Here is a 26,181-nt window from a genome sequence, read left to right as displayed (position 1 = left end):
ATAATTAGGTGTCAAGCACTTAAATTATTCTAGGCATGCCTGTAGTGTGATCTTAACGATGTTACTTTGCAATTAAGAACACCCATAATTAAAAAATACATCAATAACAACGAGGCTGACTAAAACCATACTGATCGACATGATTCTTTGAGACCTCTCAATTATTTGACCCTGGAGGACTGTTAATGCCACCCAGCACACAGAAGCCCCATTCATTCCCTAGTTAATGTGGTACTTGGGCATAGATTTGTCACACTTGGACTCGTCCAGGGCTTCTGTGCCTTTCCAGAGTTTCATTCATCTTCTGTGAGATTGCTTCCATTGGATGCACGTGGTGCCCCTGGAAATAAGAAAGAGGAACTGTTTTCACAATTAGTTTGTCCACCCACAGAAAAGGACAATAAACTCCAAAGAAAAAATGTAGTTTGCCTCCTCATTAGGAATATTTATTCTACCAAATACAGCTCTCATATTAATTCTGTCTTGTTACATTTATGGTGGTTTTCTTTGTCAAAGTAACTAGTACTTGAAAACAATTTGAAATCATACTCTGCTGTTAGTCTGATATTAAGGAAAGAATAATTTCTGAGGAAAGCTGCAGCTCTGCCAGTTAAATTGACTCTCACACTGGCTTCCCCCTGAAGACTTCAAATGCTTAGAAAACACATTGCACTTGGTAACAGAGTGCAGATTTGCTGGGAAAGCTGCAAGGATCAAGCCTTCCCCTTAGTAACTGCTGCAGATGCTGAAAAGTGCCCTTTATCATCTGGGGGGTGTTATCTGACAGCTTTCCTCACCTGTCATCTCAACCGCAAATCGCAGACATCACCTCAGCATGCCAGGAAGACAGGCAGGACCTCCACCCAAACGGTTAACAAAGAGACCAAGGAACAGAATGGCACCAAAGCACCCAGAGAGCTGCTTGAAGCCAACTGAAACAAGAGGTCACAGCACACCTCCTCACCTCCCCTCGCCGCAGCCCGGCTCTGCATCCTGTGCTGCTGTTTTCATATCTGGTTAAGAAGCTTATAAACTCAGGGTGCTGGAAACCAAATTAAAAATAATAAAAAGTCCCACGTCATAAAACATTAAATTGCGTTATTTTTCCTTAACTGGCGCTTTACAAGAACCTTTAGGAGTTAGCCTCACCATGTTGTAAAAAGGCCTAAAGCAAAGAGACCTCATGGAATTTCTGCTTCCTCTCCCAGATGATGGAAGTTGCATTCTGGAGAATGCCTACCGAGAACTGACTCAAAGTAAGCTTTGAAGCAGGTAACACTGCACCAAGAAGGGAATCAAGTACACAAAAACCAAACCCCAACCAATCCACAAGAAGAAAATCTTGGTCCAGAGTTCTGTTGGTTTTGCTCCAGGGAGGTGACTGCCCTCCTGTACTCCACACTCATGAGGCTCCACTGGAAATACAGCGTCCAGGCCTGGGCCACAGCTCAGGGAAGATGTGGAGCTGTTGGAGGGGGCCCAGAGGAAGACCTTGCGGATGATCAGAGGGCTGGAGCACCTGAAGAGAAAGGCTGAGAACGTTGGGTTTATAAAGTTTTGAACAGAAAGATGGTCTGTTTAGATTGAACGTAAGGAAGAAATCTTGCACAAGGAGCATGGTGAAGCACTGGCACAAGTTACACAGAGAAGCTGTGGGTGCTGCAACCCTGGGGGTGTTCAAGGCCAGGTTGGATGGATCCCTGGGCAGCCTGAACTGGTGGGATACGTTCCTGCCCACGGCAGGGAATTGGAGGGCCCTTACAACACAAACCATTGTATGAATCTGTGACATGCAGACTGGTTTTACACCTGGTGCTCAAGCAGTCCAGTCCTGTTTGTTTGGCCCATACAACCAACAACAGGACTTCTAAGAAACTTTCTTCCAAGTTAAAATCTCTATAAAAAGAAAACACAGACTCTACCAAGCAAGGTATAGGCCAACATGATACACTTATACTCCCATTGCTTTTCTTGTATGGGGCCCTTTTGGTAGAGAAGGAAAATTGTGCATGATTCCCAAAAAATGGTTCCTTCTCTAGGCTTACTTCCTGTGCTCCACATTTGTCTCTGAAGTGCTCTGATTACCATGAGTTAAACTCACACGGTTTTCCTTTGTTAGCTTTGTATCACACTGCTGTCTTCCACACTTCCAAGCAAGAAGCTTTCATCATTTTTCTTGCACCGCGTCAGTTTGTCTAACCTTAAAATACATTGCCTCACTCCACAAACCATCTCAGGGTTAATATCTTGTTGATCATTGCTTATTAAAAAGTTTTAAAAGAAAAGCTAATCACAAAGGCTTGTTTTCGTTGTTGCCTTATAAATGTTTTAGAGCTGAACAAGGACAGAAGAGAATCTGTCCTACTCATATGTATTATCTTCTGGAGATGCTATTACTCTCAGTTCATGTTGGTAATCATGTAGCCATTCTTAAAATTGATCACATAAATCTCTTGGTTAGATAAAGACTATTCACTACACGAAGGCTGTGGTAAAAGAATGTGTAAGAAACTGAAAGACTAAATAAGGCCTTGAATAGCTTTATTGAAATCTGTATAAATAAACATGCGCATTTCAAATGTAAACCCAAGTGAACTCAAGTGCAGACAAAATTTTAACCTCTGTCATGCAGGAGGTTAGTTTACATTTAAAAAAAAAAAACCTCAAAGCAGCTTTAAAATACCAGGATGAAACACCAGTTTAATATCAAGGTATAAAGCAAAGCCATGTCCAACATACCTCATTTATATCCTGGTCAAATGCAATTTTTTAAACTTTTTAATGCTAACATAAATAAATAATTTACCAAAATGTGCACTCACAGAGTGAACTTTTATTTACAATACACAATTTATAACCTATTGTATTTGATTAGTTCAAGTGAAGAACGTCATACTTTTTGCTTTTATCTTTATTTTTAATTATCTGTTTGAACAGTGGGACACAAAGCCATTCTCCAGGTAGTAGATATATGAAATGTGCCCCGCAATCAAGGGTTCCTCTCCAAGGCAGTATTGTATACAAGTTAACAATACATTCTTCCAACTAGATCGAAGGGAAAGCAGCAAATTAAAAAATGTTTCTAATTGTCACACTTATTTTGGCATCCTGGACCCCTGAATACAATTAACTGAAACCCAATTCAAAGTTCTTATGCCTTATATACTGTACAGGTTCTGACTTGAACATGCAAATGCCAATTCTCTTATAATGAGTTACCTTTTCAGAGCTGTAAGGCTATGGTGAATTCCAACAGGAACACACAAAGAAAATTAACAGGCCTACCTTTAAAACCAGTTTGTTCATTAATGACTTAAAGGTAGGTTATATCGAGAAATTCTCATCTAAGCCCGATACACAGTCATTACTATGGATACAGAATACTATTAACTCTGACCCTATTACAGAGTAGTTTGCAAGCTGTCAAACTATGAAAACTGGGGAGAGAGGACTTACAGCACAATTTTAAATTTTGGACTGACATCAGATTAAAATTATGCATGTCTTATAAGCAAGATAACAGGAATTATGTTTGCAGAGTAGATTCCAACAAGCAACAAAGGATACTTACATTTAATTGAAAAACTTTGTTAATGCAGCATGACATCCAGAACCTGTTCCACAGCAGCAGTAAGGTGAACATAATATTCTGGATGCACAACTATATCACAAAAGGTTAAAACACCTTTTCAAGCTATTTCTTCTATCATGATCAAATTAAAAAAGGTATTTTTTTTTTTTTTTTAGGGAGAAACATAGAAATTTGATGTTTCGAAACTACTGCTTATGTTTATGACATTTTTACTTATAGTCTGTGTGACAGCCTAAGGGACATGAATATATTCATCCAGAAACTAGACTTGGCAGTAGTATTCTTGCAGTACTAAGAAAATAAATGTCAGAAGTCCACAGATTTAACATTTTAGTTATTAACTCACATCCAAAACCAAAGAAAACATAATCCATCAGAACAGCAGCAGAAAACTTAAAAGGGGTTTATTTGTGATTTCCTATATATAGCTTGTGAATACAAGACTGTAAATGCATTAGAGACAATTTCTGTTAAAGATTTTATTGTTTCACTTCAAGTACTGCACATGTTAAAATGTAATAAAGATTTACATTCTGTTATCTGAAATTCCCCATCTCAGATTTTTATTTTTTTTAATTTGGTGGGCAATTTCACTCTTTCAATAGGTATCCCCTGTAGGAAAGTCTCTTTTATGGCTTCTAGTTCTTCCATTAGTTAGTGTGCATACAATTTTCATTTTCTATATCGTTATCATTTTCATTGCTGTCTTCATCGCTTTCTAGTGGGATGCCTGTGGCAGCTGAAGCACCTTGTTTAGTTTCCCGGTCAAGAGGAAAAAAGCCAGTTCCACTGATTGTATCCTGTCTCTGGTAGAAGAGCACATACGCTGCTTTGGACTGTAAAAGAGCGCAAGACAGTGATGAGACCCCAGGCAAAACACTTACAATCAATTACAAGTCGATAAGGTGAAATTACACAGAGATCAAAAGCTTCATATCGATTCTTCCTGCATGTTCGAGAAAAACATTTTTGTTGTGTACAGTCCTTTAAAACGAGACAAACTGCTACATGCAGATTTACTGCTGGGTTCATTTAAACTCCCTCAAGTTAGTATCACCAACAGTCTCAGTTGTACAAGAGCAAAGGGTACTTGCCACTATTTGATCCTCGCATGCAATTGACACGCTGCTGTCGTCAAAGTAGTACCATTTTCCATCGTCCTTATTTTTTGCGAAAGCAGTATCTAAGACAGAAAAGTGCAATCTTTGTACCTTCCTAGATTCATTACAGTCAGTTGCTACAGTTTGTTACGGTAAAACGCTTTTACCTACTAAAAACCCCTGTCATGATAATCAGGCTTTTTCAATTTTTCAAAACACCACCACCAATAACATTCCTCCTCTAAATAAAGAAAATATACACAGAGAAAGAGTATCTGAAATGAAAACCCTTAACCATTTCTTCATTATTCTCTCTGCTTTCAAGGAGATCTACAGTATACAAATATACAAACAAGTAAGACAAAATCAGTTGTCAGAGAACAGTAGCTCCTATGGAACTCTTCTTCTACTCTTCACAATATCTGGAACTAAAAATTAAAAAGAACCTGCAGTCATTCTTGAACTCTCATTTCACATAGATTCTTGTATTAAAACTCTTGTGAAGGAAGCAAAAAAATAATCCCTCGACCATTAAGAAAAGCCAATGATTGAAAGTGATCAGAATTTAAAATAGATATACAAAGTTGACATGTAAAGTGATGATATCTGAAATAACTTACAGTGCCCTCCTCCCATTCCTCCATAGTGATTGGAGACAGCAATCAAGTTGTAACGGCACGGCCCTGCGTTTGGATTAATAAGGAACTCTGACATGTCCAAATCACTATTAAAAAACACAAGCAAACCAAAAGATGTCAAGTTAATATTTTTGTAAACCATCTCACACTGCAATGGTCTTTGAGCCCTCTAACATTTTCCCCAAAACAAACATACACTACGCCACACTGACAATGAACCTCCTTGACTCTGAGAAATGCAAATGGAACCAGTAAATTTGCCCAACAACACTGACAGACTTCTTAATACTCACCTACTGTCATCTGTATTTAATAGCTCCAATGCAAGGAATCCAAGAATAGAACCACTCTACATAATTGTTGGATTAAACATATGCCCAGTCATGCATTATACTTCTAGCACCAAAATACTTTGGTTTCTTACTTTATTGGAAAGCCAACCAATGTGTCCAACTTGTCCCTCATGTATCTGCTGTAGGAAAAGCGTTTTAGATGAACTACCAGTACTGGGGGAAGCGACCACAAGTCTAACTTTTTGGTAGCTTGCTGATGTTCTTTACAGTTTGGACAATACCTAAAAGCAAAAAAAAAAAAAAAAAAAAAAACAATTTAAAAAATCTGCATGTTAAAATACACCACCATAGGGAAAGCCAATAACAAGGGAAAAACTGAATTAGCAAAAGTTTACACACACATTTCATCTTCTATTACAAGTGCCACTGATCTCTCTTCCAGTTTAAAACATAAGATGCTACTCGAAGCAGGTTCACGGTGGAGTTCAACAGTATTTTAAACACATCAGCAGCAGCTCCCTCCCTCTCTTCACCTATAGTAATCTCTGTAGTCTTTTCTCACAATTTTCTCACATTTTGTGAAGACTAAAGATCAGGCAAACTGAGTGTAAGAAAGCCCATAAATAACATGCAGCTGTGTATTTCTCAAGTTCCAGTTTTCAAATCCATCCATTTCCCATCTCATCCCACTGGCTGTTAAATTCATGTAGCAGTGATTATTGGAATCTGCAAGAACTCTGCATCTATTCTGTAAGTAGGCAAGTGCCAAAAAGGCCAAGACCTGTGCTGGATTAGTGATGGCAAGACCTGAAACATCAAGAAATGATGCAATGATTGACTTTGTGTCAAGCAACTTCTTGAGCTGAGCAGTAGCATTTTTTTGTTTGTTTGTTTCAACCTTCTGCTTAAAACATGCTACAAAAATAGAAGCACTTCACTGTACTTGAGTTACATGGTATCTCAAATTAAGTCTGTCCAGCATTGCATAATCTACCCAACTTGGAAAAAAACAAGAAGCTTTAAGTCAGCCTCCTTTACTGCCAAAATAAAGGACAATCTTTGGTTATGAAAGTTTGGAAGCCTACAAAACTAAGTATCCACAAAACTGGCAGACCCTGTCTTCAAACTGAAATCTGAGCTTCAAGTGTTTGAAGAAGACTTTAAGACAAATCCCAGAGAAGGATGACCTTATAGGAGCATTCTGTAACTGTGAACGTTCCAATATCACTCCTAATTCAGAATTTGGAAGAACCACAAATCACTATAAAAATCAATGGCATATGTTTGGTACATGAATTTGAAAGGTTCCACTGATTACAGAGACCTCCCATGCCACAAATCTGCTTAAGCACATCCCTATTTCATATACCAGCGCAAGGCAAGTTATGCATATTTGCATTAAAAAAGCTCTATCTAGTGATAGACTTTGTTTCCATCTCAGAAAAGAATATTTAATTCACCATACTGGATTTGGCATAGTATTTAAAATTCACCGTGGATCACATCTGACAGATTAAAGCATCTTAAGAATCTCACCCTTCCTCCTAATTGTGAATACACAAATCTCCTCCCATACTAACATAACCTTCCACGTATGGTAACAACTCCAGCTGTACGATCAATTGATATAAAAATACTTTTAGGATGTAACCATGCTCGAAGTTGTTAAACTTGGAGAGATTCAAAAGACCATAAAAAAAACTATCAGGTATCTCTGGAAGTATTTACATTTGTTTTTGAATACATCTTGAGAAACACACCACAAAATGGAATAATTTTGATGTCTTGTCCTTACCATGGGTCTTCAGCACCTAGTTTTTCCTTTGTTGTGAACAGCTCAATGCAATCTTTTAATTTCACAAAAGGCTTTTTGGGAGGCTTATATTCCACACTTTCATGTTTTTCAAAATCCTAAAGAGAAGTATTTCTTGAGTTAAGAGAACAAATGAAACAAAACTGATTTTAGTGATGTCGTCTTTCTATTAAGAGTTACTATATAGCTCCTATATATGGAAAAACTGATCAGAAACCATTCAAGCAAGAGTTGTATCACAGCTTCGGATTTATTACTGAATTAGTAAGTCTGAGACTTGCTACTGGCTTACACATGTAAATGAAATTTGTTTAGGGCATCGCTTTTGCTATCAGTAATGTGGAAAAAAGTTACCCTAGTGCTTCTTTCGAACAGTTTTACTATCTCTATGCCACAGGAAGTTCTGTTTTTACACTTCAATTTTATTATTGCTGGAAAGGGCAGCAACATGAAAAGCTTACCTCTGCTGCACTATCATCAAAGTATCTCTTCTTCAACTCAGGATCCCAATCCAACGCAAGGAAAGATCTTTCTAAGATTAAAAACACGTGTTCTCTTACTATTTCTAGTCGTACATCAGATCGTATCAACCTTGGGTAAACACTCAAATGAATTAAAAATCGAAGCACACACATTTTCTGCATTTCCCAGAGTTAATTACAATAACAAGTACTTACTTGGAATTTACTCTTGGGAAAAAAAAAAAAAAAAAAGGTTTTTCAAGTATCACACAAAGGGAATTATAAAAATATTCCATGGAAATGGAGTGAGAAAAAAATACCAGAATCAAATGTTGCCCAATCCATTCCCCATGACTTACCATCAAGCCTAGGTTGCCTGTCATCAAATCTAATATGCCTGGTATCATCTTTGATGTAATTTATGTCAGTATTGCCTAAGTTATTGAACTGGAATGTAAACAATCTCTTTTTGTGTCCCGTGAGTGGTTGACCTTTGCAAGTATCTTCAGTACATAATCCATTTTCAGAGTCATTGTCACCTCCAACTGAATCTTCTGATTGGCTGTTTTCATTCTCTGAAGGAAGCTCCTGATCTTGGCTGGATTCATCATCCTGTTCATCTGTTTCCATTTCACCTGAAACAATTGAGCAGTGAGATACGAGGTAGAATAGATAATATAGAATTAGAATCAGTTTCAAATTGAACACAAAATACTGAACAAATGTAGACATTCCAGTCTTACTTGGAGAGCCCTCTTCATGTATTCCATTTGGGCCGTTACCATTGATACCATGCTCCTTACAGCACCGTAGGGATCCTTCAGTGTCCTCAGTTTCAGTGCACGTTTTTACGTATCGGCTAAATATAACAAATGAAAACAACACTCAGAATCAACTGATTTTTTTTAAAACTTGCACTGTTCGTATCTGAGAATTAAAAGGCTACAAATCCTTCATAGTGTACTCCATTCCTGCAATCCTTTCTGATTTGTTCAAAATAAATAAGTCTAATGCCTAACATCTACCGCTATAGGCAAATCTAGAATTCTGCTTGACCGTGATCTTCTGTTTTCAACAGTTATTTGACTTTCTACCACTTGATTCTTGGTACTAGATTATGTTTGATCAGAAATCATTTCTTTAACTGTTCATTAACCATATTTTTAATGCAAGAAATATACAGGTTCACTTACATGGAAAGTTACATCAACAGAAAATAAAGCATAAATTTCAGTTGGAGGCTATAAGACTAATTTCTTGCACATAATGATACATAGTACAGTCTAGTTTGTAAAACTGTAGTTTTACAACATAAATTAATGTAGAAATTGTATAGAACCTATAGGGGCTGTAACCACAATAGTAACTGGCAAAACATTTCTGTTTTACTAAGATCTAACAGCTAAGTATACAGTAGAATTACCTCCCTACTCAGGCAAATAGAGGTTGACTCTCCAAAGACTTCTTAAGTTTTGGATAAGGTTATGATAACAGCAAGAGAGAAATAAAATCAAAAGCCTCACAAATTCACATTTCAAAGGGCTAAAATTTATTTGCTTTCTGCTAAATATATTCAATCTTAAACTAATTACTGACATCTACTCAATCTGTCAGCAGTGAATGTAAAAATAGGCACCCACCCCCTACAACTATTAGCATTTTTCTTTAAGCAATAACCTTACCACATTCTTAGCAGCAGCAGGTTATACAGTTTATCTTCAGTGTTGTTTCTAGGCACTGCTATGAGAAAAGGTTGACCAAACAACGAAGAACCACTATGGCTGTAGCTAGTGTGCCTGCACTTTTCCCTCAAACAAACAGGAATTATAACTTGTTCCGTATCTTCTGTTCTATTGATAGCGATTTCAAACCTAAAAATAAAATTAAAAAAAAAAATTGGAAACAGAAAGTTGCTATTTAAAATGCTATAATGGAAAAATAAACTAAAAACCCAACCTGATTTGTCTTTGCCTTATGTTCCAGTTTTTATCTTATGCTAATAACAAAAATTGAATGTAGCCATGAAACATCCTATCTGTACTTACACATAAATGTCATCACGTTCCATAATACTACTCAGATTTTCATCCATGGCAAATATCCTGTGGAACCTGTGATTGTATATATCAGTAACAATCATCTAAAAGAAAACGGAGTATGTACGATTAAATCAGGTTAACAAACATGGAGATGTTAAATGCTTTGCTTTATATAAGAAATTACTCTCACCTTATCTGCAGCAACACCTGACAGAGCTGACAATGCTGTGCAAAGATCCAATATATTTCCAATTTTTGGAACTACTACTTTGTACTAAAAAAAAAATTAAATAAAAATCACTTTAATTCTTTATAGACCGAAGATGCATGTGAACAAAAAGCAAACAAAAACCTTAATTTATTCAGCATACTTTATATACTCTTCTTTCATTCTTAAGCTATTAAGCTATTAAGTATTTAAATCAGTTAGTACATTAAGTTACTGAAAACAGTACTTAGACCTTCACAGCTTTACTCATACAGACATGCACATGTTGAATACATTTACTAGTCTACACACTGTTGGTTTTTTTTAATTTTATTTTCTGCATAAGGCAACTAACAGCGCCAACTTTCACTTACATTTCAACAGCACCTACTTATTTAGGCACTGAAATATTATGTATGCTATTGAGTAGATTCTTAAACTTGGTATACACATTGTTTTATGAAGTACTATTGGAATTCTTTATTTTAACTTGCCCTATAAAAATCTTTGGCCTAAACTTCACAACCACAACAAAGAAAGCAGAAAAAAATGAACTATTATATATTCTTGAAGTCAAAGCCAAAAGCTTTTGGTAAGAAAAGCCAGGATATTTCTTTTCTTCAGGATGGTTATACTCTGGAGTTCTCCCATGAGTACTTGTCTAAGTATCCCAAAATATCTCCATGGCCTTTCCTGATGGCCCAACTTATCGTTAAATGTATTGCTACTGTGTCAGCAGCTTTTTCTTTGGTACTTTCTGACTACAAAAAGCAGTGGCTATTGGCTGAATTCTACAATTCCATTTGCAAAGGCAGAAGCTCATAATTAACAGTCAGAAAAAACCTCTCTGCGCTTCTTAGTGAGTACACTGGCAGTTAGTAATGAAACTTCAAACAGCTAAGAGTTATTTGCATAATAAAGACAAGATTAGCTAGAAACAAGCATAAGAAATAAGGCATTGTAAATTTGTAATTAATTCCAACATACAGTATGCCTTTGTTATCTCCTATACAATTAGCTACACTCACAAAAGCATGCCCGAATTCACGCTCTTTCCAATCTCTCTACATTCCTATATGCACTATCACCTCATATCATACAAGGGTCAACTTTAAATAGTGTGCATCTCTTGTGTATATCCAATCAGGATACATCCAAACTCTAGTTTGATTATTACGTTCTCTCCTTTATAAGATATAACCTGTTCTCATAACTAACCGGGCTCATAGTAGTTCTAACAGTAGTTCAAACAAATTCCTTTGCTTCTGACTTCTCTAACTCATACCGACTCCAAGAACGTTCCTGAAATCCCCTCCAATTTCATTTTTACAAGTCTGCCTGTGTCTTATTTATTTCACTTTTTCTCCTTTATACCATAAGGTATAGCTAGAATCATTTCATTATTATGTTATCATAATCTATGTACATTTCTTATGCCACTTTTAGGTTTGCAATACCGTACTTCCTCATAAATAGGCAATAGAACTTATCAAAGAAAGAAACAAAGAAATCTCATCTGAAATTTTTGACTATTAAGTCAAAGCAGATTTGGCCTATTATGACAGCAAAGAAGGATTCAGCACAACCTAATAGATTTAGGGCTTTTTTGCATCATTTATCACCAATCCTCTTATACTTGTCTTCTGAGGCTAAGAAACGGAAGAACTAAGTCTGGATTAGGCATACATGTATTTTTAAAAAATCATACAAATCCATCACAATAAAAATCCATTACAGTAAAAAAAATGAATATAGCACATATTTTAAAGATTAAGAAGTCTTATTAACACAGCCTTAAAGAAATCTCTTGAAACTGACAGAAATTAAGAGCATGCCTTTAGTCTTCCTCAGACACTCTGAGAGGCACTTCACACATCAGAAAAACTAAAGCTTGATGAATTTGCTTATTGAACTTTTGAATTTTAACAATATAAAGGAACAGAGGATCGTTTTCAATGCTCCACAAAGGAGGAATTTCATATATTAACTAAGAAGCTTACCTGCATAGGCTTAGCAAGTGGATCCATTCTGACTAAAAAAACTTCCAAAGTGCGTTCTTTTTTCATGGGTAATGGAAGTGTCAAATAACAAAATGGATCAAAGGTTACAGAAATCTTAGCACATTCAGGACAGACAAGAGTGGATTTAAAAAGGCCATGAAATATGTCTACGATGATGGAATCATTTCTTTTTAAATGGTTTTCCCAGGCTTCTTCAGCAACTACCTGTAATTAAAGCACAACCTGAGTTATAATAAAGCAGGAAAGAATGAGTAGAGAATTATTACTAATAGTAATTGTTAGAATATTCTCGGTTACCACCCAGCCATTGAAATCTTACTCCAAAGGACTTGGCAATTAATCCACCAGGATCACAGTTTAAATGCTTTTTCCCATGACAGAAAGAAATCTTTTCAGTTTTGGGTGGGAAAACTTCATGTGGTTTGGAGTAGGACAAAAGGACAAAAAAAATTCCACCTGCAGTAACCCTTACTACAAGAGTAATGATCAGATCAGTATGGTTGTGGCTCAATGCCAGAGGAGTTTCCCTGAAGTAAGGGTACTAGAGACAGGACACCACATACTACAGACAAACATAAAAGAAAAAGAGAATAGAAATTGTTTTTCTAACTGAATTCAGCATTGAATGGAATGAAAAGGATTTGAAGTCTTATGACCCAGTCCCCTGCTTCTCCTCAGATGGAACAGAAACGTATAACAGAAACTTGAATAAGATCTCAATTTTAAGGTCTTGGTTTATGCTGTGAAGTCTCCTCCAGAAAAATCAACAGCTCATCAGCATCCCAACCTTTCAGTGCACAATCACGTAAAAGCATCCCACAGCTTATAGCTTTGACTAAAAGCAAGATGCCCAACATCAATGAAGACCACCTTGTCTGGTCTTCCATCTGCATCTTTTAACTGAATGTAAGGCTTTTTCCTAATTCGATTCAAATCCTCATGTAAGCCATCCAGGAGAAAAGCCAGTAGCTCTTGACAATCTTGTTGCTGATAACCAGAAAATTGTGGTGCAAATCGTCCCACTTGTGTCTAAAAAAGAAAAACAGAAATATGTCCAGCATCTTATTTGTTATGCAGAAGAGCTACATCTGAGATGCTATAGAAGAAACTTGAAAAGAAAAATACTTACAAAATTATAAAAAATAAGCTTTTCAATGGTGACAGGAAGTCAAAATTCAGTTAACACATTTAATAAATGAACGCACTGCATACTGATGATACGACTTCAGATTCTTATTTTTGCCTATTTCTGAAAGTTTTGAATTCTGAAACTACAAAACCAAAATTGACAACAAACATTCAGGTTAAGTTTCACACTAACCTTAAATGCTCTTGGTGTAACATAACTGTATTTGCCTGACCACATTTGCTTGATGAGCTCTGCATAAGATTTTGCAATTTCACCACGCATTCCCAAAGGATTGTCAAAATTCAACTCTTCTTGGTATTTATCATTGAGAAAATATTCTGTTAGAGGAGGTGTGTTGCTCAGACACTGTAAACAGAAAGAATTTTTAGAATGATGATTTGAATTACTTTTAAACGAAATACAGTGAAATAAGGAAAACAATGTTAGAACTTTGAATTTCTGTGCTACTCCTGACACTCCTTTGAAAAAATAATTTGCTAAAGTAGCCTTAAAAAGTACATTAAACTGTAATGTCTACTGCCAGCAAGGATGAGAACAGGTCTTTTTCAGAAATAAACGTTTTAAAGCCAAGAATGGCTGCAGCTATCATTATAAGTCACATATGGATGATGTTCCTTGAGCCACAGCGCAACAAAATTTCTAACCAGGTTCAAAAAAAAAAGAGAAGGTGGTTTTTCATAAATGAACAGCAGTATTATGAAACTCCTTGCTGAGAGTTGTTAAAAATGCATGAAACATAGAAGGCCCTAAAGAGAGACAGTCAAATAATGAGAACAGACAGTGGGGCTTACTGAAGTCAAAGTACATAGCATTCAGAAAAAAAAGTGAGCTGGAAATAGGCGAAAACAGATTTTTTTTTGGCAGGTGCGTGAAAAGGAAGGGAAGGTGGTAATATTTGCCCCATTCCTTCCCTTTTCATTCATCTGCTTATGAATGCTGTTGAAGACAACAAACTATGCTGAAACAACAGGATTCGGGATCAGAATTAGTGCAGCCTTTCCTATGTTTTCTTAAATGTTGTGAAGCTGTTCAGTGCTCAAAGTAAATCAAGGAAAGCAAGGGCCTTAGTTTAGACTGAGATCATCATTTATTCTCAGTATACGTTTCTCTTTTCTGTCAGCACTTACAGATAGCAGGCAGTAATCACTGAAGTATCATTTACAATTTCAGGAAACCACTTTGAATTTCTGTGCTACTCCTGACACTCCTTTGAAAAAAAATTTCCTTCACTTAGAAATTATCTCAATTCCATGCCTCAGCATATAAGGTGTAGGAAAGATTTATGACTACATATTTTAAATTTTTCGCATTCTTTATTCTACTGAGGTCTCAAAAAATTAAGACATTTTGACAGTCTCATCTGCCTCTCTGCAAAAAAACAAAAGGAAGAAAAATTCTGGCTTTGCATGTGCTATTGTGTAAGATGCAGCAATTGAAACCGGAAGAATTACAATTTCATTAGGCAGGATAAAAATGGTTACTCTGTTGTTGCCTCTATTGTTATACTGGTGAAATACTTCAATGAAAAAACAGTTGTGCTACAGAGCTGAGTTTGACACCCATATTACACTCCTTGCTTTCTTTCCCTCCTCATCTCAAGATTTCATGAGCTGTAAACATCACAAAAAAATATCCCACTATTACAAGCCTTTTGAACGCTGACTGCTGACAAAAACTCATTTTTCTCTTGCCATATGGCAAAGAATTCTTACTCCCATCCCAAAACCACCTAAGATCTGTCGTCAGCCCTGAACTGATTCTCACAGCTAAGAGTTTGAGAATAATCTGGTCTCTCAAATCCATGCCGAAACGGTCAATTTTCAACAGATCATTTTTAGTATCAATCTAAACGAATAGATGGACTTCCAAGTTCCATCAGATACTTGGAAACAGTTCAGAGCACACCATGCTCAATTAACTACAAATAAAACTAATCTTAATGTAAAACTGAATGTGACACTGCCGACATAAAAAGTTTTGTTCCTTCTCTGCTGATTGTGGTGCTCATCTGATTTCATAATAAACGTATTTATCTCACTAACCTGTCAAAAAACTATTTTTTCCTCCTCTGGACTACTCGAGTTCAAATCAGTTCAGCTGACCAGCTTAGTGTGAGTAATATCAGAACAAGGAACTGTTCTGATGCAAAATGCAAAAATAGCAAATCTTCCTATATACTGCTAGTAAAGCACTGTACTTAATGCACTGACAGAGTGTTGTTTGATCAAGAAGTAAACTTACCTTTTTCCATTTTTCACCTTATAAATGGGTTTTGTCACTTTTTCAGACTACTCTTTTGTATCCATGTATGTATGATGTGAAGATTACAACAGAACATTTCCCTTTCGTTTATAACTATTTCTACATTCCAATTTATGATTACACTGATGGTAGAACTGGAACAAGTATCTATCTGAATGTGGTCATTTCTGAGATGCATCTTTTCCGCAATCTCTAGCTGTTAAAAGCACTAACAGAATTTGTCACATATCCACTGATGCACAGACTTCTCAATATAACTGATAAAGCAAAATTCTTGCAAGCATGTTTTCTTCTTTAAAAGGTTGATGAAAGAAACCTATTTAAGGTCTTGATTAACACCAGAGAAAAAAAGCATCCAGAAGCCACTTAGAAAGAATTTTCTCCTTATGATATATTGTAGTTATCAAGGAAGACTTATGGAAAGAATCAGTAAGAGAAGTAAAAATAATAATAGAAAAATTATTCCCATCTACTAGGCAGCAATATCACTCTGTTTGACCTAGGTTTTCTGTGTATTTTGTTTTAAAAACACAGAGCAGTAAACTAGCATGTATACCAACAGATGAAGAACAACAGAAAATAACAAAAACTAGACAAATACTGTAAAACTACAGAAAAACTTTGTGAACAGATGAGCTAACAGGATAGCACTTCATATCAGGCTGTGCAACCTCCACAAGTTTTATTTAATCTAAAAAAAATTTCTGTAAAGAGAAGTGTCTCGGTGTCTGAACCCCAACTAGAAGTTGAGCTCCACAATCACTGAGAAAAAAAGAAAAAGCAACAGAATGTAGAAACTTCAAGAGCAATCACCAATTACGTGTGTGACAAAACAGAGAAATATTAGCCTTCAATGTGACAAAGGTTAATATTGGAATTATAGTTCCACATTATATCCTAATTACTTTATAAATGGAAAAAAATATATATTTTTCAGTAGCAGAACAGTCTGTGGATAGCAACTCCCTACTATAATCAGTATTAAAAGATCTTAATCTCCAAGAAATCTAGACAACAAAACAATGCTCTGTGCATCAACTGCATTACTAATGCGTGCACTGTTGATGCACACACAAGCACACAACCAGCCTGTGGGAATTCTAAAATACTGAGTCAAAAAGGAGACCTAATCATCTGTAAACATATACATATAACATATATACAGCTCACTGTTTGAAATGAATAGCTCTAACTGGTATGGTGTGGGAGGCAATAAGATGCACGACAAATTGAATAATAAATAACGATTATTTTTAGTGCCTTATATATTAGTGTTGTAGCTTCACTGGAGTACTATAATCTCACTGATCCTACCTGTCATCCTATGAAACTTTCATGCAAGATGAAATATAAACAAATTATCCTTCTCTAAATCCACATAAATTAAATATGGGAAAACTTTATAGATCCAAGGACTCGAAAAAGAAAAAGAAATGCATGAAGAAAGAGGGGCTGGAGCATTGCTCCTCCTGTGAGGAGAGGCTCAAGTATCATGGCTTATTCTCTTCTGGAGAAGACACTATCTCAGGGGGATCCAAAAACAGCTTTCCCAGAGGGAGGTAAACAGGAAGATGGAAGCAGGTTCCCCACAGTGGTATTTAGTGGGAGGACAAGAAACAATCAGCATAACATGAAACAAGGAGAGGTTAAGGAGATGAGGCAAAAAGTTTCCATCATGAGGACAGTAAACACTGGAGCCAAATGCCCAGAGAGGCTGTGCACCCAGCCTCCCTTTTGAAAACCTTCCAAAGACTCAGCTGGGCAAAACCCTGTGCAATCTTGTCTGACCTCACATCTGACCTTCCTTTGAGCTGGAGGTTGCATCGAATTATCCTATGACCCAAGGGTAATCAGGAAGTATTAATTCCCATCTCATAGGGGATATTATATAGGAGTGATAATGAAACCTCACAGCAAATTACCTATTATGTCAGTAAACTGTGGAAATGGGGAGATACTGTGATCATGAAATTAAGCTTAAACGTTGAGTATTCATGCAGATATTTCACTTCTTGATCTGTCCTACTTAACAACAATTTTACAAAAAAAATACATTAAAATTTCTTATTTCAGCTGCCTCATACGAGACCAAGATTGAATCGACTGAAACAGAGATCTCAGTTACAGGAGAATAATTTTTGTCTGACACGATTAGTATCACATGTGGTGAGAAAAACAATTCAGTTAATACACTCCTCCTTAATCCAAAACTCTGTATGCCTATGGCAACCAAAACAGAACACTAACAACCTGCTCATTTCAGGTTTTGGTGAAAATTTTTATATTAAAAAAAATTTTCATCTTTCTATTTTTGAATCACAAAATGAAAACTATGTGAATTCTCAGGTTTTCCACAGCAATTATCCCTCCAAAATGGCAAAGCAGTACTCAGGAAAGATCCACAGGTGGCAGCACAGCAATGCTTCAGAAAATTCATATTTTCCTTATTTTTTCAGTTTACATCATAGTCATGTATATGAACGAATGTGAATAAAAGACTTAGTTGCCAAGTACACTTTCTTTTTTTGCTTGGCATGGGTTCAAGCATTTATAATAAAACGTTTTCATAAAGTCTACAAGCTCCCTTTCATCTTCCCTGCCTTATTGAATACTGAGAACTACAGGAATAGTGCTACTAAGGGACACAGTTTGGTGGGGAAATGGTGGTGGGAGATGGTTGGACTAGATGATCCTGGAGGTCTTTTTCAACCTTAGTGATTCTGTGATTTAGGCTCTACTAATAAAATCAAGCCTTAGGTTTTAACACTGAAGTAAATTAAAGTTTAAAACATGGAATATGCCTTCAAAAGCATTTGAAAAGCCCATGCAAGAGTTCCAACTCATTCATTTGTTCCATACTTGTTTTGAACTTTGTAACACTGAAAGACCCTATTTGAATAAACAAAAGGTCTCTTAAAATCAACCAAAAATCACACAGAAGATTAAGGCACTAAGCCTAACTTTACTTCTAGGTTGAAAAACTATATTGAACTTGTAAAATAAAAACTGCCCAGAATATCTATATAGTACAGTTTAGGTGCAAAATCCTTGAGACAAGTCTGTCAGTCTGGACAGTAAGATATAAGGACGTGATTCTCCTGTCAGAAGAACACTGATAACAGTTCAGATCCAAATCATCTTTACTGTAAAGATTTTTTACACCACAGCAAAGAGAAGCTGTCTGAGAAATGAAGTGGTTTCTAAAGCAGAAAAGCCTCTTTTGGGAACACTACGGGATCTCAATGTCAGCAGAGTAGGAGAAAGATCAGAGAAAAGTAGTAATCAGCAGATAAGTGATTAAAATTATCTCTGTTCAAGGAAACTACATGGACATTACTCAGTGAATGAAGCAGAGCTCTTGACATAGAACATACTGTGAATCTAACTGGAAATTATTTCAGTGCTTTAAATTCTACAGCAAACTTTTTTCTTTAAAGACAACAGATTTATCCTGATAAATAACTGTGTTTACCTAACTGCAAAGGAAGACACCTGAAGAATATAAGCCTGGAATAAGTAAACAAAGCAAAATACAAAGTCACGGAGTAGCTGAGGTTGGAAGGCACCTCTGGAGATTGTCTAGTCCAACAGCTGGCTCAAAGAAGGATCAGCTATATCAGGTTGCTTGGGACTGCGTTTAATCAGTTTTCATGCAACTTTAAAATAGAGATTCCACAGCAATACCGAGCAATCTGTTCCAGTGTTTGATAAAACATACAGTAAATTAAAAAAATATATATTTAAGTGGAATTCATGTGTTTCAAGTTGTACTCATTGTCTCTTGGCCTTTCAGTGGGTATCACTTAGTTTGGCTCTGCATCTTTATTCCCTTGCTTGAGGTATTTCCACATGCTGGTAAAGTCCCCCTGAGCACCTGTTTCTCCAAGCTAACACAGGTCAGATACCCCAGTTTCTTAATCATCTCTGTTGCCTTTCACTGGACTTGCTCCAGTATTTCCATCTCCCCCCTGTACTGGGCAGCCCAGAACTTAACCCAGCACTCTAGGTATGCCTCATCAGGACAAAGTGTCAAAAACAGGCTAAGGCTCACCTCTCTCAATGTACTGGCGATGTTTTTTCAAATATTGCCCTGGAGACCATTTGGCTTTCTTTGCCAAAAGCGCGCATTGCTGACTCATGATCAGTTTTTTGTCTGCCAGGACCCTATGTGCTTCTCTGCCAAGCTGCTTCCCAGCTAGTCAGCCTCCATTCTTGCCCCACAGTACTGGTGCCTGTGATTATTTCTCTGTAAGCACATGACTTTGCATTTTCTTAATTTGATAACGCCTTTATCTGCCAATTTCTCCAGCCTCTGGAGTCCCTCTGAATGGCAAATTTGTCTATCAACAACTCCTCCCAATTTTCTATCATCCCCAAACCTGCTGAGGGTGCACTGAACTATCCAGGTCAAAGACTACGGTATCCAACATTTCTAAGCAGAATTCCCTAGTTTCCTATCTACACCCTATCCCACCCCTTTTTTGCTTCCAAGATCTAGTGATCAAATGTGTTCAGATTGCTAGGGCTGTAGGCATTTCACATTTCTAAGAAAGCACTAAGTCCCTTTAGCATGAATAATCAAACATAAACTAAAAACGTAATTGGAAAAAAATGCAGAAGCAAAGAGGTAGCAATAGGGAAAAGAGAGCAGACCTTGCAGCGCATGAGACTTCAAATTTTCACTAAAAACAATTCTCAATGATTTTTAGGATTACATTATGTTCTTCGAAATGGTTTCCTGGAGAGATGGAACTGGAAGATGCTCCATACCTCCTTGTACAGAGTGTCAAATAAAACATTTGAAGAAAAAAAAATTGCTAAAACTTGCAATTCAACATGCCAAACTGAATCTTCCTTTTAGTTTTCTTACACAAAGCATTACCTCGTGTATCAGCAAAACTTACTTGCACTGCACAGTTTCTTATAATTCTTATTTAAACACCCAACCTCTTAGATATAACCAAATAGCGACAAAGTCAAAGCTGACTTCATTTAAAACGCAAGCCTCAGGATTTTCAAAATCCAGTTAATACAGTGGGATACTAATAGCGTGATAAAAGCTATGTAAGACACTAAATGCTAATCATTCTCATCTGGAAGTTTTAAAATCTACATATACGCAAATGCAAGCCTACTTTAACGAAGTTTTGAGCCAGTAGTCAAAATTATCCCTATTTTTTAGACAGTCTAGCTTTATTAAAAAAACCTGTTTTTACTAAAAATACTCTTTTACACTGATTTTAATAGTGATTCTGGCCCACAAAGAAAAAATATGTTTTTGGACAGCAGTATAATGATGGAATTCAGTAATCAAGAGAGGTTACATACGGAGTTTTATTCACAGAATTACATAATGGCCAAGATAGAAAGGGATCTCCATCTCACTCAACATCCTGCTCAAACAAGATCACCTAGAGCAAACTTCCCAGGATCACGTTTAAGGCAGCTTCTAAAGACCTCCAAGGAGAGAAACTAAAACCTCTCTCACAGCCTTCCAGGTACAGCCTCGTCAGCACTGGGTAGAGGGGAAGGTTCATCTCCTTCTACCTGCTTCTTACTTTACCTAATGCAGCCAAGAATACTGCTAGCTTTCTTAGCAGTAAGTACACATTGCTGACTCATGTTCAACTCTGTTTAACAGCACCCCTGGGTCCTTTTCTGCTTTCCAATTGGTACTAATTCCTGGAGTTTTTGCCTCCTCATGTGTTGGACTTTGTACTTCTTGTTGAACTCCATGAGATTCTTATCAGTCTATTTCTCCTGTCTGAGGAGGTCCCTCTGGATGGCAGCATGACCCACTGGTTTATCCACCACTCTCCTGTTCTGTGTCATCTGCAAACTTGCTAAGTGTGCACTCTGTCACACCATTCAGATAATTAATGAAGATATTAAACAGAATTGGGCCCAATATTAACTCCTGGGGTATTCTGCCTGTTACTGGCCTCCAACTAGACTCTGTGCCACTGATCACTATGCACGCTGCACTCAGCTGCTCAGCCAGTTTTTCATTCACCTTATCATCTGCCCGTCAAGCCCATACATCAAGAGCATCTCCACAAGGACCCTATGGGGTACACTGTGAAAGGGCTTACAGAAGTCCAAGAATATAATATTCACTGCTGTCTCCTCTTCTACTGGGCTGGTCATTTCATTGTAGAAGCAGTGTAGAACACTGACAAAGCTCATTCAGAACGGATGACACAAATCCTCTCACTTTCAGATTAGCCACCTTTCTTGCAGCGTGCTAAAAAAAATCATTCATTACTTCCCTCACTATTCAACTAATTTTTAAGTATCCTTGAAACATGAATGCATCAAACCTTATGGATGCCTTAAATAAAATAAGGAATAACCATTGAATAACCATGTACACCATTACAGTTGGGGTTAACTGGACAGAAAACAGCTTTACATAATATGATCCAGACGTACTTTTCTGTGGAAAAGCAGATGTGTCAGCAGTGCATCTTTGTGGCAAAGGTGGACAATTGCATGCTGGACTGTATTAGTAATAGTAGCCAGAGCCAAATAAGGCACTTGAGAGCCCGTTATTGTAATACTGCCCTTTTAAGACCTTCCCAGTGCAAGAAAGTGTGCCTCCAAGATGGTCCGGTGGACTACAGAACTACATACACGGAAAGGCTGAGAGCTGCAAGCATCTGTTCAACTTGGGAAAGACAATAAATGGCAAAAAGCTCATTGCTTTCTGCAGCTGCCTAAAAGGAGGCTGCAGAGAACACGGAGCCAGACATCTCAGAAGTACACAGTGACAGGACTACCATCAATAGACAAAAGCAAAAAGCTGGACCCACGATCACTCTGAGGTCCTTCCTAACCCCAATTATTCCCTGAGTGTATATACAAAGAAGGGACAGAAAGTTATGTATCTCTAGAATGCAACTTCTTCTGAAAAAAAATTCAAAAATCTCATAAACTTAGCTTACAAATGTATGGGAACCTACTTTTCCCCTAAATAGGCTAAAGAAGGAATTCAAAGTAATTATGGAATCCTTGTGATGACCAAGAAAAAGATTAAGTCTCAAATATGGTTGGTAAAGATCCAATATCTTTATATACTTTGTAGAAAAAAATGCAAAAAAAAAAACCCCTTAAGTACATTTTACAGTTTTTTGAACTAAGACTGCTTTGAAGACAAAAACATGAGTTCCAGAATTAAACAGGAAGAAACTAAGTTACTGGATCCTTCCAACACTAATGTATTTAGCTCAGAGAAGAGAAGGCTTTTGGGACATCTCATAATGGCTCTTTCAGCATCTGAAGTGGGCCTACAGAAAGGATAAGGAGAGATTCTTAGCAGGGAGTGTAGTAAGATGACAAGGAGGTAAATGGTTTTAAACTAAGAGAGGGTAGGTTTAGATTTGATATAAGGAAGTAACTTTTCAGTGTGAGACTAGTGAGGCACTGGAACAGGTTGCCCAGAGGAGCTGTGGATGGCCCATCCCTGGAGGTGCTCAAAGCCAGGCTGGATGGAGCCCTGGGCAGCGTGACCTAGTAGAAGGTATTCCTGCCCACGGCAGGGAGTTGGCACTAGGGGAGCTTTAAAGACCTTTCCAACTAAAACCATTCTACAATTCTATGACTATCCCACTGAAGCTCCCACTTAAAAGTAAAATGACTACATTGTTTTTTGGTCTTGGTAAGAGTACAGATACACTACTATTTCCACTATTATCATAGTAAAGAACCGAGACTTAATATTCCTATAAAATATCTCATTCATGAAGGAGCAAGGGTCATAGGGAAATACGTTCAATGGCTCCTTGCATAGTAATCTGTGCTTTGAAAGGATATGATAATTGCATATAAAGGCCCAAAAATACACTGGCCATCTACTTTCTGACTTCAGCATTACAGTCTGTACCCAAGTATGTCTCAAAAAAGTATTTTTTGTAAAATGCCTGCATAGCAATCATTACGAAATAATGAATCACATTTAAGGTTTCATTCATTTAGAAGGTTCAGTCTCCTTCTGAAACAGATCACTATCCCCAGTGCAAGAAACGAGGGAAGCAATGAATGCAGCTACGTAAATCAGTTTTCCCAGTATACCAATACAGATATATAATTTCAAAGTATTAATCCTATTCTGCTCCTTACTGGCATCTCAATGCTAGTTCCCAAATACGGCAAGATATAACAAAATATTATTTTCCAAATAATACACCAAGCTAATTTTACTCTTAAGTACATACCTGAATTGCTGAATTCATGAAACATGTATTCCCCAAGTTACTCAGGCCACACAGGCCCGGCTGTTCATTATGCCTTCCTGGCTCTGAATAATCGTAATTCTTATAAGCAGTGTATGATGGGAGACAATAATTTGAATTTTTCACACTGTAAAAAAAAAAACAAAAACAAAAAAAATCACAATGTAAACATGTGATCTGCAGTACCTCCATGCATACAAGTACTTTAAAAGCATAAATGATTAAAAATTTTAAAGTAAATTCTGTGAAAAAGAAAAGATTAAAACCATTATTTAACTTTGGTAATAGCATTAAATTCAGTTTAAAAGTCACCTCTGCAAACAACCAAAATCTAACATGCCGCAATGACTGCAGATATTACATCCCTACCCCTTTCTGACTGGAGCAGCTTCACAGCTTACTCTTTTCTTCACTGCTCCATCAAATTTAACACACTCAGACTTTAGACACCACCAGCAGCAATCAATCATTTATGCCCTCTTGCATCCTGCTACTGCAACAGTGAGGGCAGTGAGAATGGGAACGCAGAGTTACAGGTGAGAGCTGAGATTTCCAAGGCCACTGTGGAATAGCTGCCTCACTGCATCACACACTCTATTTATAGCTTCCCTGCTAGGACAGCACAATCCAGCATGCAAATGCAGGAAAGCCTTGAGAGGTAAAAGAATGCGCAAAATGCTTTGCAACAACTTCATTATCAATCACTATGATGCATCTATTTGGTGAAACTGGAGAGGACTGAAATAGGTAAATTGGTAAGATTTGAAACAATTTGTTTCTGGATGAAGACATGCAAAACACAAAATATAAAACAACAGAGTATAAAAAAGCAGAGTGTAAATAGGTGTAGAAAGCATAACAGAGAACACTAGAAAAGCAGAAGAATCTTCTAAGATGATGCTCTGCAATATATACATATATATATATAGATATAGATATATACACATATGTATATATTTAAAGACCAACCAAACAGAATGCTTAAAGTCTTTAATTCAGGCATTGGCCATTACTAAATCTGCATGGTTTTGACTAAACTTCAAGAGGATTTCTGCAGTCACTCAGCGTTATTCACGTTAGAAGATATTAGAACAAAAATGTGAAAGTCAAATATTAAGAAAGACAAAGAAAAATATGCAGTGCAAATAATCAAATCTAGTAAATAATTCAGGTTTATGATTTTAAAAGCCTGAGGATGCAACAGTGCCCAAATCCTTTCAAGAGTGTAACGCTCTATATCCAACCGAATTTCAATTGTCTCCACAGCGTACCAGTACTCAGTCTTCACAGATAAGAGTTGTTTGGTTTAAATAACAAGATTTATTGAAAAACAGAAGAGATTTTCTGCATTTCTTGATGGTGTCAGATATGACCTCCACTGTCCCTTGTAGCAACTGCTGCCAAACTTCTAAACCTGTGCATTTGAATTTAGTAAGTGACTTTCCATGCGTCCATACTTCCCTTTCCCATACTTACACATATTCCTGCTCTCTGGCTTGCCCCAAAAGTGCTAATGGACCATACCCCAAGTTAAAATCCCTGTAAAGTTCATTCTGCCTGTTCAGTTTAAGATTAGTTTCTATCCTTCACTCTAGTTTACAGAAGGTATTTTCCAACCTCCAGAAGCTCCATTCCCTTCACATATGTTTCTCTGATGAACCCTTTCCCATCATTAGACCCAAGTTCATCCAGGGAAAGTTACCCTTCTATCTCCCTTTATAACTGCAGCCCAGCTAGTGTCATGAGCCCCAACTCCCTTAAGCTGGCAGCCTCACTACCCCCAGCACAATCAGGTCCTTGTTGCAAAAGAAACGTGCTTCTCACATGTTGCACACGTACAGGGTACACAGTAAGCTACATGCATCCTTGCTTGCTTCCTATTGCTTTCCTCACGTGATTCAACAAGTACACTTTTCATGTGGTTGGTAGAAGAGAGATCTCTCTGGGAAGTTCAGGAGATGCAGGGCTAAGAAGCAGATTGAATAGCATGGGGTTTTTCATTCTCCTTTTTCTTTTCCATAGCTTCTTCACTGAAAAAAGGTCTTCAGTGATGATTTGCTCTGAGAGGCAATAACTACTGGTATTTCTATCGTAAAAGGGGAAGTCACTTCTACTTCATCTTCTATACTGGTCCACAGAAGGACATTTTAGAGATTCAGAGAATACAGTTACCAGCTGTTGCACATGCAACAAATATTCCTATTTCTTCAACTAGTGAAATAACTATACTACTTCATTTATTAATCAGATTGACAACCATAATGGCCATCAATGGACTACAGAGGATACTAGAAACCCAATTAATCCTTTTTTGAGTTAAGCATCACATTTATGCAGTGATACTTTATCAAAATGCATCAGGAAAAATACAGG

General features: G+C 37.0%; 1 protein-coding gene across 3 annotated transcripts in view; it reads right to left on the bottom strand.

Moving 5' to 3' along the window:
- Positions 1 to 2,524: 2,524 nt before the first annotated feature.
- USP15 (ubiquitin specific peptidase 15) overlaps positions 2,525 to 26,181 on the bottom strand; it is a 63,355-nt gene continuing 39,698 nt past the window's right edge. For all 3 annotated transcript variants that reach the window (XM_048947698.1, XM_048947709.1, XM_048947718.1), the window contains 15 exons: positions 23,791 to 23,935; positions 13,487 to 13,660; positions 13,036 to 13,194; positions 12,145 to 12,369; positions 10,127 to 10,210; positions 9,943 to 10,037; positions 9,580 to 9,768; positions 8,641 to 8,756; positions 8,257 to 8,532; positions 7,898 to 7,968; positions 7,419 to 7,534; positions 5,755 to 5,904; positions 5,313 to 5,416; positions 4,687 to 4,775; positions 2,525 to 4,428 (listed from right to left, as the gene is read on the bottom strand). In XM_048947698.1, coding sequence (XP_048803655.1) covers positions 4,243 to 4,428; positions 4,687 to 4,775; positions 5,313 to 5,416; positions 5,755 to 5,904; positions 7,419 to 7,534; positions 7,898 to 7,968; positions 8,257 to 8,532; positions 8,641 to 8,756; positions 9,580 to 9,768; positions 9,943 to 10,037; positions 10,127 to 10,210; positions 12,145 to 12,369; positions 13,036 to 13,194; positions 13,487 to 13,660; positions 23,791 to 23,935 — 2,179 coding nt within the window. In that variant the 3' untranslated portion in view covers positions 2,525 to 4,242. The remainder of the gene's footprint in view (positions 4,429 to 4,686; positions 4,776 to 5,312; positions 5,417 to 5,754; positions 5,905 to 7,418; positions 7,535 to 7,897; positions 7,969 to 8,256; positions 8,533 to 8,640; positions 8,757 to 9,579; positions 9,769 to 9,942; positions 10,038 to 10,126; positions 10,211 to 12,144; positions 12,370 to 13,035; positions 13,195 to 13,486; positions 13,661 to 23,790; positions 23,936 to 26,181) is intronic.

Source organism: Lagopus muta, chromosome 1, assembly GCF_023343835.1.
Source record: "Lagopus muta isolate bLagMut1 chromosome 1, bLagMut1 primary, whole genome shotgun sequence".
In the NCBI taxonomy this organism is placed as follows: domain Eukaryota; kingdom Metazoa; phylum Chordata; class Aves; order Galliformes; family Phasianidae; genus Lagopus; species Lagopus muta.
The sequence above is the reverse complement of the archived record's forward strand: the minus strand, read 5'-3'. Positions and strand labels throughout refer to the sequence as shown.